The sequence below is a fragment of the Accipiter gentilis genome, chromosome 5 (genome assembly GCF_929443795.1).
Source record: "Accipiter gentilis chromosome 5, bAccGen1.1, whole genome shotgun sequence".
Taxonomy (NCBI): domain Eukaryota; kingdom Metazoa; phylum Chordata; class Aves; order Accipitriformes; family Accipitridae; genus Astur; species Astur gentilis.
Window position 1 is genome coordinate 46,248,510 of NC_064884.1, and position 11,705 is coordinate 46,260,214.

At 39.7% G+C, this 11,705-nt stretch overlaps 1 protein-coding gene across 2 annotated transcripts; it reads right to left on the reverse strand.

The window, feature by feature from the left end:
- Nucleotides 1-3,659: 3,659 nt before the first annotated feature.
- On the reverse strand, nucleotides 3,660-9,604 carry LOC126038572 (keratin, type I cytoskeletal 10-like). 2 transcript variants are annotated; one of them, XM_049800452.1, is made up of 10 exons: nucleotides 8,936-9,604; nucleotides 8,241-8,323; nucleotides 7,532-7,688; nucleotides 6,967-7,128; nucleotides 6,514-6,639; nucleotides 6,082-6,308; nucleotides 5,467-5,513; nucleotides 5,170-5,424; nucleotides 4,584-4,685; nucleotides 3,660-3,685 (listed from the first exon to the last, which is right to left on the reverse strand). In XM_049800452.1, exons 1-10 carry the CDS (start codon nucleotides 9,602-9,604, stop codon nucleotides 3,660-3,662), a joined length of 1,854 nt encoding a protein of 617 aa, XP_049656409.1. The 2 variants fall into 2 exon arrangements, with proteins under 2 accessions (XP_049656409.1, XP_049656408.1); XM_049800451.1 differs by having other exon boundaries at nucleotides 5,170-5,513.
- Between the last annotated feature and the right edge of the window lie 2,101 nt (nucleotides 9,605-11,705).

The following is an 11,705-nucleotide window of genomic DNA, read 5'->3' on the forward strand; positions in this document are numbered from 1 at the left end:
ACAATTAATAGGGCTAACAATTAATGCTAAACAAAAGAGACATCAGCAGAATATATGCATAGGCAATTTTGAAATTACATCTATGCCTTCAAATGGACAAATGAATTGCTCTGGGAGTACTGAAGCCAAACATACAGGAGTGTGTGTGCACGTTTATTTTTGCCTAAGGTTGTTCTGAAGGTCTTGTTCTAACATGTACCACAATTTTCTTCTCAGAGCACTAATAGGAACACCAGATAAGTATCCGAATTGCAACACGTTGTGCTCATAAAATTAAAGCTTATTATGCTGATTAATGCCTAACAAAATGCACGCAAGTGCAAGGTTCTCCTCACTACACTTAATATTGCTGGAGTCCCACTTTAAGCATGCCCTAAGCTTTGACATCTGACACTACAGTATTTGTATTTGTTACTCCTGCTTTGCAGTAGTTTTGGTTTTCTAGCTCTGTTCCTCCACATAAGTTTTTTTTGCATTGTTGTTATTATTACAAGCCTGTTCTCTCAGTAACCAAATGCTAGTGATAACCTGGATGCAGATTTTATATACACAAAATGGAAAACCAAAAGAATATTTAAACTGGCACTTTCTTCCAGGGTATGGTAAGAAACCATCTAAATTAATTCTTCTTTTTGTCTGTAATAAGCACTAATGCCATCATTAGGTAGATATTTTTTTAAGTTTATCAGTGGGTTGTATTTATTTTGTCACATACTGTAATGTATAGCAAATAAACTTTATTATGAAGCTTATTTGCATTATAGATGCAGACTCATTACATGCAAGGAACATTATAAGAACATCTTGATAAGAAAGGTACAGATTTTAGGCAAGGAAGAAGACAGTACAATCAATGCTGAGTAGTAAAAGAAGTAATAGTAATATTTTATTTATCCTAATTGCTCAGAAATTTTTACTTATTTCTGCACATGATTGTAACATTAATGTAAGCATTTAAATCAGCAGAATTGCATAGCATATACAATACATTGCATTCTAATGTTTGCATGTTTGTACTGTAGTACAGGTTTCTCTGATACAGTACTGAACTGCCTCATTGCCATGTCGATTCTCCTTCCCATGCTTTAAACTCTTCAAGTTTCATTCTGCTTTGCTCTCACAAGGACTTGTTTCAGTAGAATTTCTTCTGCAAGGTTAGATGCATGTATGCTAGATAATTAGATAACTGGCAGTAAAAATACTAAAAGTAAGTTACATTTTTTGAAAGAAGTGTAGGATCAAGGAGTGAGAGGTATGAGTAGTCCCCAGAGCTGCTGTGATGGTACAGAGCAGCAAGCTTCAGCACAGACTACTCTTCCAAGTAAATTGTATCTGACCTCCTTAATAGCCTCCGGGTGTTGCTGTAAGGGCAGAGGTCAGGTGATGGCCTGCAAATCACCCTATAAAAGCCAGGAAGCACGCACTCAGCAGAAGCATTTTTGAGATTAATTTGGCAGGCTCTTAGAGGAGGTATGAGAAGCAGGGCTCCTGTATTGGGAATATTCTTTAATTTGGGCTGTTAGTTTAGTATCATGAATAGACAGGTCTAAGAAAGAATTGTCACAGCCTGCAAGAGGTGTAAAACTAGCAGAGCAATCAGAGAAAGTAGGTTGAGGGGACAGCTAGCAATATAGACACAAGTATGATTTGATGTTGCAAGGGTTTTAAAAATGAAGTAGGCAATTTTGCAGTAGGAGAGAGATGGGGGTGTCCTTGCAAATGTAATCAACACTGCCTCTTAGCATGTCAGGTAAGGGATATATCAGTGCATGCTTATGTATAAAGTAGTCCTTCATGAAGATTAGCCAGTTCCTCAGGCCTCCATAGAGACACTGGTCAGAAAAGAATTTTCTTCTTAGATTTTTTTTCTATTCAAATACTAATCACATTGGCTGAGAGCCTGGCATAAGGCAATGCAGTGAATCACTGGCACACATCTGCCTAGAACTCGGGCGTTCAGGATTCCCATTCCCACGGTCTCCCACTCAATCTGTGTTTCTCAACCTTCTCCAGTGGGTGATGCCTTCCTCAGAGTAAAAAAAACCAAAACTCGTGACTGTAAAACTGAGAGAGGAAAACTTACTGCAGTGATACTCCTATCTGGTTCCCTTTGTGTTTAAGCAGGGGAGTCAAGAAATGCAAGGAATAAAGAATGTATTAGTGAACAGGTGTCATGTGAGAAGCCCTCTGAATTATTTTCAAATGAAATTCCACATATAGTTAATTTCACCAATTCAGCCATGGAGGTTCTGCTTATGCAGACCCCACACTTTAATTAGCCACAACAGAAGTGAAAGGCACTATAAGGGATACAGCATGGGGGAGTGGGCAGAGGGAGCCCTCTGGCCAATTAGCACCCGCCCAGGTCATAAAGGAGGGAAACATGGCTATAATTAAAACAAAGAGAAAAAAAATTGATCTCTATCTTTTAGGGCATTTGCAACCTTACCACCGTAAGCAGTCCCTCTACTGTGTGATCTGTAGGCAAACCTTAAACTTGTTTTGGGAATCTTTTTTCTTGAATATCTTTTTTTTTTCTCTCAACCTACCACTGGGTTTTGTAAAATCACATCCTAAATATGAATAATTTGCCAGTCTTCTTTGCAAAACGTATACCTGTCCATACTTAGGCATTAGAAATGCCCTGAAGTGGAAATACATAGAAGAGGCCAGGTATTTTACAGCTGCCAGATGGCAAGGCATGGTTATGATCAGTAAAACTAGCCTTCTCTAAGACCATATGCATGGAATTTGGTTCATACTCCAGCTTTATGAATTTATTTTACAGTACAGATAACTACTTTCACAAAGTAGGGTTATCCTATTACTGAACTTCTATCCACTTGTTAGCCAATGTGTACCCAAGCAGGTAGCATTTAAAATGTGTTCATTTTGGATAATTAATTCTACATGATTTAAGTTCTGCACTTGGGGGTGTTTTGGCACTGGGACCTGAAAATTTCCATCTTTAAATTCCCTGATTAAAAAGTTTCTTAATGCATTTTAGTGATTCCTTAGGAAGATTTTTTTTAAGAAGCTATCTAGGGAATAGTCAGTTCCTTAAACCCACCCTCTTTTTCCCTGATAGAAGTTAACAGCAGAAATGAGTCAGGTTTTTGACTGTTTTCCTATTGCAGGGACCACCAGAGCATTGTACCTGGTAGTGTATTCTTCAAAGTTTTGCTGCATTAGTCTTAAATGGTGAATATGTTGCTGCAAAATTTTGGGTCTTATGCATAATCTGACATGTTATTGTGTATTCCACAGGTAGGGCTTGATATTTGTAATTGATTCAAACAAAAATGTCCACCAAAGGAAATTTGTCTCAGACATGGCTTTCTGGTTGCATCAAAGAGAAGCAAAGATTTATTAGCATTTGGGGGGGGAGGTGGTGTGTATGTTTTTTTCTTTTCACAGGAATACCAATCACGGTAGTTTAACTCAGGTAACAGTGATTAGGCACAGAAATTAAGATAGAAGAAGCAGGTAGGCCATCCAGAGAGTTCTGATGAGCCCCTGGAGTGAGCAGTGTTGAGTAACTTAAACAAGTGTTTGCTCTTGCTCTTTGCAGAGGCGTGATTCGACATGCTTGGTATAGTCTTGCTTGGTCCAAAGGCCCACTGGTAAGGTCCTGCAGTGGAAGATGCTGGTTTTTCCAATCAGTCCTCAGACTTTCTAAAACTCCCTGTTGAAAGATGAAGGGAAGCAAGAATTTCTTTGAAGAAATGTTATCTCCTTCAGCATTTTAAATCTTTTTGTTACTTCGTAATTTTAGACTGTGCAGTTCTCAGTGGACTAGATTTTTTTCTCAGCATTCTGGAAAGGTTAGAACAGTGTCAGACTTAATATTTGTACAAGCATATGTGTTGCAGCTTTATCATATTAAATACATGGACCTGCTTCTATTCTCAACTGTATAAGGGTAAATCTCTCTTTAAATTTAGAGTGACTGTAGCAGTATAAAACAAATACAGATGAACTTAGAATCTGTATTCATGTGTGTATGGATATTTACAAAAAATTTTTATAAGTTAAAGATGGATGGCACATAATATATTTTAATCTTTCCTACGAAGCATTAGTATACATAGGACTGTTGGAAGTCAGATAGGATGTTTGATCAAAGGAGTAAATTTTTACGAAGGAGTTTGCAAAGCCTATTAATTTTTAAAAACTAGATCTCATCTACACCAAATATTACCAAAAAAATCTTACTCATTTTACAAAAACTTTCTGACTTCACTGCCTTTGTTTTCAGCAGCAAGAGAGTCTGTGTAGTATTCTCACTTTCTATATTGATGGCTTCAGGCCTGTTGGCCTGTAGCCGATACTTCCATGACCAACTGCCAGTCTGTGACAGAAAACAGCACATTTTTGAGACAGACTACATCTTAACTAAGATTAATATCCCTGTTACTTCCTTGATAAGAAGGAATAAATGGAAGCCTCAAAGCAGGATCATTTTCCATCTTTTTTTAAAAAATCAGAGGTAGAAGAGAACCTTTCTAAAAATTATAACTTCCTGTTAATTTTCAACATTTTCAGGCATTTGTCTGAGATGCTGTCAGGACCTGGAGCCTTACCCAGTCTCATCGTTTTTATGGCTTCAGACACTTCCTCCATTGTTGCTCCTCTCTCCAGTGTTTTATTCCCTTCCAGGCAGAGCTTCATGTTTTCAGAACCTCCTGGAACCACAGCCATGAAATCAGACATGGAGAAGACCTTTTGGTCACTCCCCATCTTTTGCTATTTCAGTATTTTACAGCTAGTACCCCTTATATTTTATATGTCTTGAGTGTTCCAACTATTTTACCCCGCTTTAACCATTTTTCTCCCTTAATACCAGTTACATTTCTAACATTTGGCTTCATTCCAAAACTACTGACTTCTCTAGTTCCCTGCATGCTTTGGATTGGGGATTATTTTTCCTTTCCCCCCTTCATTTCCTCTTCCTACACATCCTCTGATAGAACTCTTAATAACATCCTCTTCATTTGAGTCACTTGTGAAAATACTACCATGTTGATATGTTACTGTATGAGAACAAATGTCAGAGTGGACTTAGAACATGATTGGGAAAAAAGTAGCAAAAATATCCCCAGATTTCCAAATGAGGAAGGAAGTTGTCATATCCTTTCCTGCTATGTACTCCTTTATTCCAATTTTTACCTTGGCTTTCACAAGAGTTGCCAGACTGGGACTGGGAAGATGAAGAGTGGGAGAGGCAGGATTTTCCCCCTCCTCCTCCACCACTGGCACCTCCTCCACCTGAAGTTTTACCACAGGCTCCACCTCCTGTTGTTCCTCTGCTGCCTTCTCCTCCACCTCTGGAAGAGGAAGTTCCTCCGTAGGATCCCGCAATTCTTCCTCCACTGCTTCCTCCACCTGAGGACCAGCTACTTCCTCCTCCGCTACTTCCTCCTCCTCTACTTCCTCTTCCAGAAGACCAGCTAGTTCCTCCATGACCTCCTCCTCCTCCTGCAGATCCACCACCAGCTCCTCCCTGTGAGGTGCTGTAAGGAGGAAAGGACATGTATGTGTAAGATTTATAGCAACATGACCAGTGTCTGGCATCCTGTCGGCTGTATCAAGGTCACTTTCTGACTCCCTCTGAGCTCCTTCTATGCCTGAGAAAGTACTATTGCGTGAAACATGTTCTAGAGAACTGGTCTTAAACTATCTGAATTAAGGACAAATGAACTGATCTGCACAGAAGAAGAAAGACAATGGATGCCTTTAGAAGTCTTTCAAAATATGTACCTTGAGTATTTATGAAAAAGTTATTTTCTTGCTTACCTTTCATTTTCTTATATAACTGTACTTCCTGATTGTACTTAGGAGAAGAAATGGCAAATTATAGTTCTGAATACTTTTGTAAACATTTTTGTCTAGTTCATAGTAAGTATAGAATAATACAGCTTTGTACACTGCCAGCCAAGTTTTAGATTCCATATGAATTCCTGTGATTGTACTAAATGTGTTGATGATGAATTAGTTGCACTAGTTCCTAATATAAATATCGCTACTTTCATCTTGACCTGTTTGCAAAGGTGGCACGTTAATTAATTTGAATGTAGGTACCTAATATCATGCTGCCCTTCCTCAAGCAGTGCCCGGTACTGAGCAATCTCCTGTTCCAGGCGAGTCTTGATGCCCAGGAGCATCTTGTACTCTTCATTCTGACTCTCCATCTCACAGCGGATGCTGGCCAGCTCCTCCTCCAAGGGGCCAATCATACCCTGGATCTGCTGCAGCTGCATGTTATAGCGACGTTCTGTGTCTTCCAAGTTGGATTGCAAAGACTGTACCTGAGAATGAAAGAAAAAATACAGTGTTTATGGGAATGTGGCAGGATTAGATCATTCTTATGCTCCAGATGAGAAAAGTGTTACATGGTGTCAGATGCACTGAGCATCTTCATTAAACGGAGTGCTAGCTATAGTTGATCTCCTGTCATTCCAGCAACTCACATGTTCTTGGCATATCAGAGGATCAGAAGCAATCATTACCTACCATGCTGATTTGTGACTGCAGCTCAATTTCCAGGCTTTGATATTCACGTCTCAGCTCAGAGATCTGTTGGTTGCTTGATTCCACTTCCCGGCCACTTGACTGGACTTGTTGACTCACTTCCTCCATCTGAAAAATTAAGATACAACTTTGGAGTTTTTGAGTTTAACTTACAATGTCATTGTGGTAGTTTATAATGGAAGCATCTGGCAATACAACAAGTTGAAGCAGTGCCAAGTGTAATATGGGGGCTGTTTAAATTTGATTATATGGCTCTGCCAGTGCAGTTCAAGCCCACTTGTGATTTCCTTTATTTTAATCAAAGGTATTCTACCATTTTATCCTAAAAGCAATGGATGTTGTGATTCAAAGTGTCATTCATCTACAGGAAGTTCTTGCCAAAAGTTGGTATTGTTTTTCTTTTGTAATATAAACATTCAAATTGTAACCATTTACCTTGCTTTCATACCACCTTTCAACCTCTTCACGGTTTTTCTGAATAATATTTTCATATTCTTGTCTCATATCATTCAGTTTTTTCAGTAGATCCTCTCCTGGAGCAGCATTCACCTCCACATTCACATCACCACTGGACTGTGTTTGCAGTGATTTCATTTCCTGCAGAGAAAACCCAGGCCCAAGGCAAATAAACAAAAATGGTAAAATAACTTGCAAAAGAGTTTTGAAGTCAGTTAATTTGCTCTGATGTCATAAACCATCCTGGATCCTTTAAGAACATATATATATATGTATGTGGGGGTTTTTTTCTTGTTGCAATTACTTTACCTTGACTTCCTGGTCATTTCTTGTTGAGAGGGACTGTGCTCAGAAATGCCCTGGAGCAGCCTGGGCCTGGCAGTCAGCCTGTCTCAGAAGGCCCCTAGCCAAGCTGCCGCACATTAGGAGAGCAGGGAAGACTACTTAGTGCGAGGATGTTACCTGCAAAACCTCCCCGCATTTCCAATACAGTAAGTGTTCTTGTTTTCCTCTGTAGTTTGCATTTCAAGGAACTGACTCTTACCTCCTCATGGTTCTTCTTGAGGTCAATCATCTCCTCCTTTAGAGACTCAAATTGCATTTCCAGGTCAGACCTGCTCAGAGTCAGATTATCCAACAAGGGTCGCAAGCTATTAATGTCAGCCTCCACATTCTGCCGGAGACCATACTCTGTCTCATACCTGTGCCAAGGACAGTGCAGAAAGGTCAGTCCTGGTCTTAGATTCTCAGTCCTTCTCCTACTGACTTAATTTATGAAAAAGTTCATGTATTCCAGTATCTCAGTGTCTGGTTTTACATCTATACTTTGTAGCACATAGCATCTCTCCATGAGCAGAATTATGAAATCAGCAGCCAGTACTTAAAGTTTAATATTAAAATGTATTCTGTGGGTTTTTTCATTGTCTCTTCTTACTGTAGACTTTGTGCAGGTTTCATCTATCTGTTTCATCTGAATTTCAGTGAGAGATAATCATAATTTTTCTTTCCTTAAAAATAAAGCTTTTTTAAGGTTTGAATCCACAACCATAGGGAGTATTCCCATTGAAGAATCATTACAGAAATAATGAAGAATTTTGAAGTCTTACAAATTATTTCAGTTGTGCTGCCATGGAACCAGGAGGAACCCTAGTCTCTGTGGATTGATACTTGTTTATGGAATGAATTTATGAAAGTAAGTTGAGAAAAGTAGGAGAACGGAAGTCAGTGCCTGGAAAAGAGGAGTATATATTTACTTTATCCTGAAGTCTTCTGCAGTCATCCTTGTGTTATCCAGGTCCAAAAGTACCCTGTTGGTTTCCACAGCTGCAGTCACAAGCTAGAAGAGAAGACGATATGCTGAGGAAAATTTTCCCTGTGAATCTCTCAGGTTTGCACAAGGGACAGAAATACGAATGCGATCTTGTTACAATTCCCAGGTGTCTGAGGTGAACAGCATTTCCTATATACAGAGGCCTGGAAAGGTCATCTACAGTGCAAAACAAAGAGGTACCTGTATGAAATAGCATCAGAATAGCAAAAACTGTTTTGTGAGTACAAGAGTCCTGTCAAGAGGCTTGGTGTCACCTCTGTAGCTCTGTCTCACTTTCCATGCCCGCAGGCCAAGGGCTGTACTCAAATGTCAGACAGTACACATCCAAGAGAGTAATTGTTACCATTTTTTCCTATGCTCTAAAACCCACTAGAGGTGTTCTGAGAGTCTGCAGTCATTGCCAGCGAATGGTCTGTGGGGTGTGCTATAGGGGGCGTGCATTTTTTTCCACCTCTAGTTGGAGATAATTGGATGCATGCACAGAAGGCAGAATTTCAAGCCCAAGAGACACTTTCAGAGAGGCACTTACTGAGTTTAGAAGTATCCATGCCTCAAACATTTTACTCAATCACAAAAAGTCTGTCAATGCTTAAACTTCTCTGACAAAGAACATCCTACCTGATTTTGAAGGTCTTCAATTTTTCCATAATAGTGGCTGTAGTCCTTTGTACCAGTAGGACCTTGCTTCTGGTACCACTCCCTGATTAATTGTTCAAGCTGAGCATTTTCCATTTCCAAATTTCTGACCGTAGCCAGGTAGGAAGCCAGGCGTTCATTAAGGCTCTGCATGGTCAGCTTTTCATCATTGGAGAGAATTCCCACATTCCCTCCATGAAAGCCACTACTGCCAAAGCTGCTACCACTGAAACCACTACCTCCACCAAAGCTTCCTCCATAACCACCACCAAACCCACTCCCATGTGATCCAAAGCCTACTCCCATGCTGCCACAGCCGATTCCCCCTCCATAACCACCACCGCTCATTCCCCCTCCATAATAACCACCACTCTTTCCTCCTCCACAACTACCACCACTCATTCCTCCTCCATAACTACTGCGCCTGATCTTTCCATAACTACCACCGCTAGCTCCCCCACCATAGCTGCTCCTGGAACTTCCTCCACCACAACTGCTGCCAGAAATCCTGCCACCACCACTTGTCGTAGAAGTGATTCTTCTTGAGGAGGCAGAGGAATACTTGCTGCCCCCTCCACCACCACCACTGCTAGCACTGCCACCACTGCTCCCTCGCAGGCAGCTTTTAGAGGTCTTGGAACCACAGCTCATAGTGGTAGCAGCGAATTACTTGGGTCAAAACTCAAAGCTGGTCTTACAGTTGTTCTGGAATCATAGCTCCAACTTCCACCCTCCCTGGTCTGCATTTATACCTGAGACAGTGGGTGTCACCGTCAAAGGGAGTACCTTCTTTCCATGTGCATTTGCAAGCCGTAGTTTTTCTGCCCAGGGTAATTTGCCACAGGGAGATGTTTGACAGTGTCAAGAAGCTTAACCCATACTCAAAGTGTTCATGACCATTTGTTTATTAATACAAAACATGTAATTTCTATTGGGTGGCTCTGAATTAGGTAGATCTTTTCTGTGATCTAGTTCACTGACTTACAGTCATCTGAATTGAACTCATCCCACTCATCTCATCCTGTTTGCACCTCTTTCAGCACAACAATAAACTGTCATAATGGAACAGTAATGAATGTTACTATCTCTCTTTTAATATAGTCATTCCTCATGCTTTTCCCCTTTCAGATATTTGTCAAGGAATCGCAACAGATTTTTTTATACTTAAGTGATATTTTAGTAGGTTCTGGTTTATGGTTATCTTATGCTGTATGCTCCTTATTTTTAGTCCTTTATTACTTTATGGCTTTTGAAAACATATTGCAGGATGTATTTTGTAGGTACACTGAACCACTGCGACATCTTTGTAATTTCTTATGAAAACTTAGGGAACATTGGCAAGTATCATTCATGTCAGCAATTTATTCCAAACATACATCTGCATTTATGTTTTATAAATAACAATTTAATTCTGAAAAATTCCATTACAACAACTGGAAAATAGCTCTGTGTAAGACTGTAAGGAAAGGAAGTGTGACAAGTTGTAGCAGGGAATAACTCTTCATGTGCTCAGACCAAATGCAGTTATAGGATGGTCAAGAGACCTGGGGAAGTATCCTGGCTCTGGGCTAGTCTCTCTTGACATGTCTGTGAATATAAGAGGTAATGTTCTCACTCCTGAAGGGATTTCAAAATTTCAGTCAGGATGTTTTCCTTCCACAGTATAAATACAAACATACTTACTTAGAGAAGAAAGGTTAAGTTCCTGGTTTTGGGATTAAGTCAGAAAGCTGTACATCAAAATATCATTTTCCCTTCAGTTTTGTTTTCCATTCATGGGCACAGCATGACCAAAAGTAGAAAATATTTGCTATCTTGCATCTTCTTCTTTCAAGATTGTATCTTTTTCAAATACATAGCAGTGGATAGTTCAGCTGCGCATCCATCTTCTGAGCTCTTACAGCAACCTGAGCCTCAAACATCTGAAAATTCTTTCCTGACTGCCTCTCATCTCTGTCCTCCTTCCCAGGCACGTGATCTTTTGCAAAATGCAGTCTGTTAGCTGTCCTTCTTTGTAGGTTGAACTAGTTGTGTTATATCCAACTTTCTGTATTGATTTGGTATATTATTCTTTTCTCACTCAGCCTTTGTGATGTTGGTTGTTGCTAATTTAGAGGTTTGTTTGTTATGGCTTATAGCAAGTGTTTGTGGAAACATCTTTTTGTAAATGCCCCTCCCATACACCCTCATCCACACAGTAGGACACACCTAAAGAAAGTTTCATCTTCTGCTAGACTTCATTTCTGAAATGTCCAAGGAAGCAAGGCCTTCTCTGGCTTGTAGAAAATTAAATCGTTCTCTATAAAATTTAGTGGAGTCTAATTCATAATTTTAGTCTGTTCCAGTGAGAAATCCTTTTCTCTTGAAGTGCACAAAATTCTCTTCTATACTAACAGTGACTTTGGCTCGTAAAACTATTGGGTTACATTCTGTTTAACTGTTGGCTTCCAGTTGCTGACACCCACATTGTAAGGATGTGGATATGTTTCTATGTTGTTCTGTATAATTCTGCAGAAGGGTAAGGTTTGGGTGTTTTTTTTCCTGGAAAGATGTTCATAACATCTTTTATATGAGTCATTCCTTTCAGGTGGACTAAGCTTCATGTCTTCTGTTCACAAAAAGAACATTTGGATAGTTTGAATAGCAGTGAGGATGCTTGTGTGCAACATACTTCACAGCTTCATGTCTAATACATGAAAGGAAGATTTAATGCCGTTTTTTCCCTAGAATTTGTGCAGGCAACATACCTCAA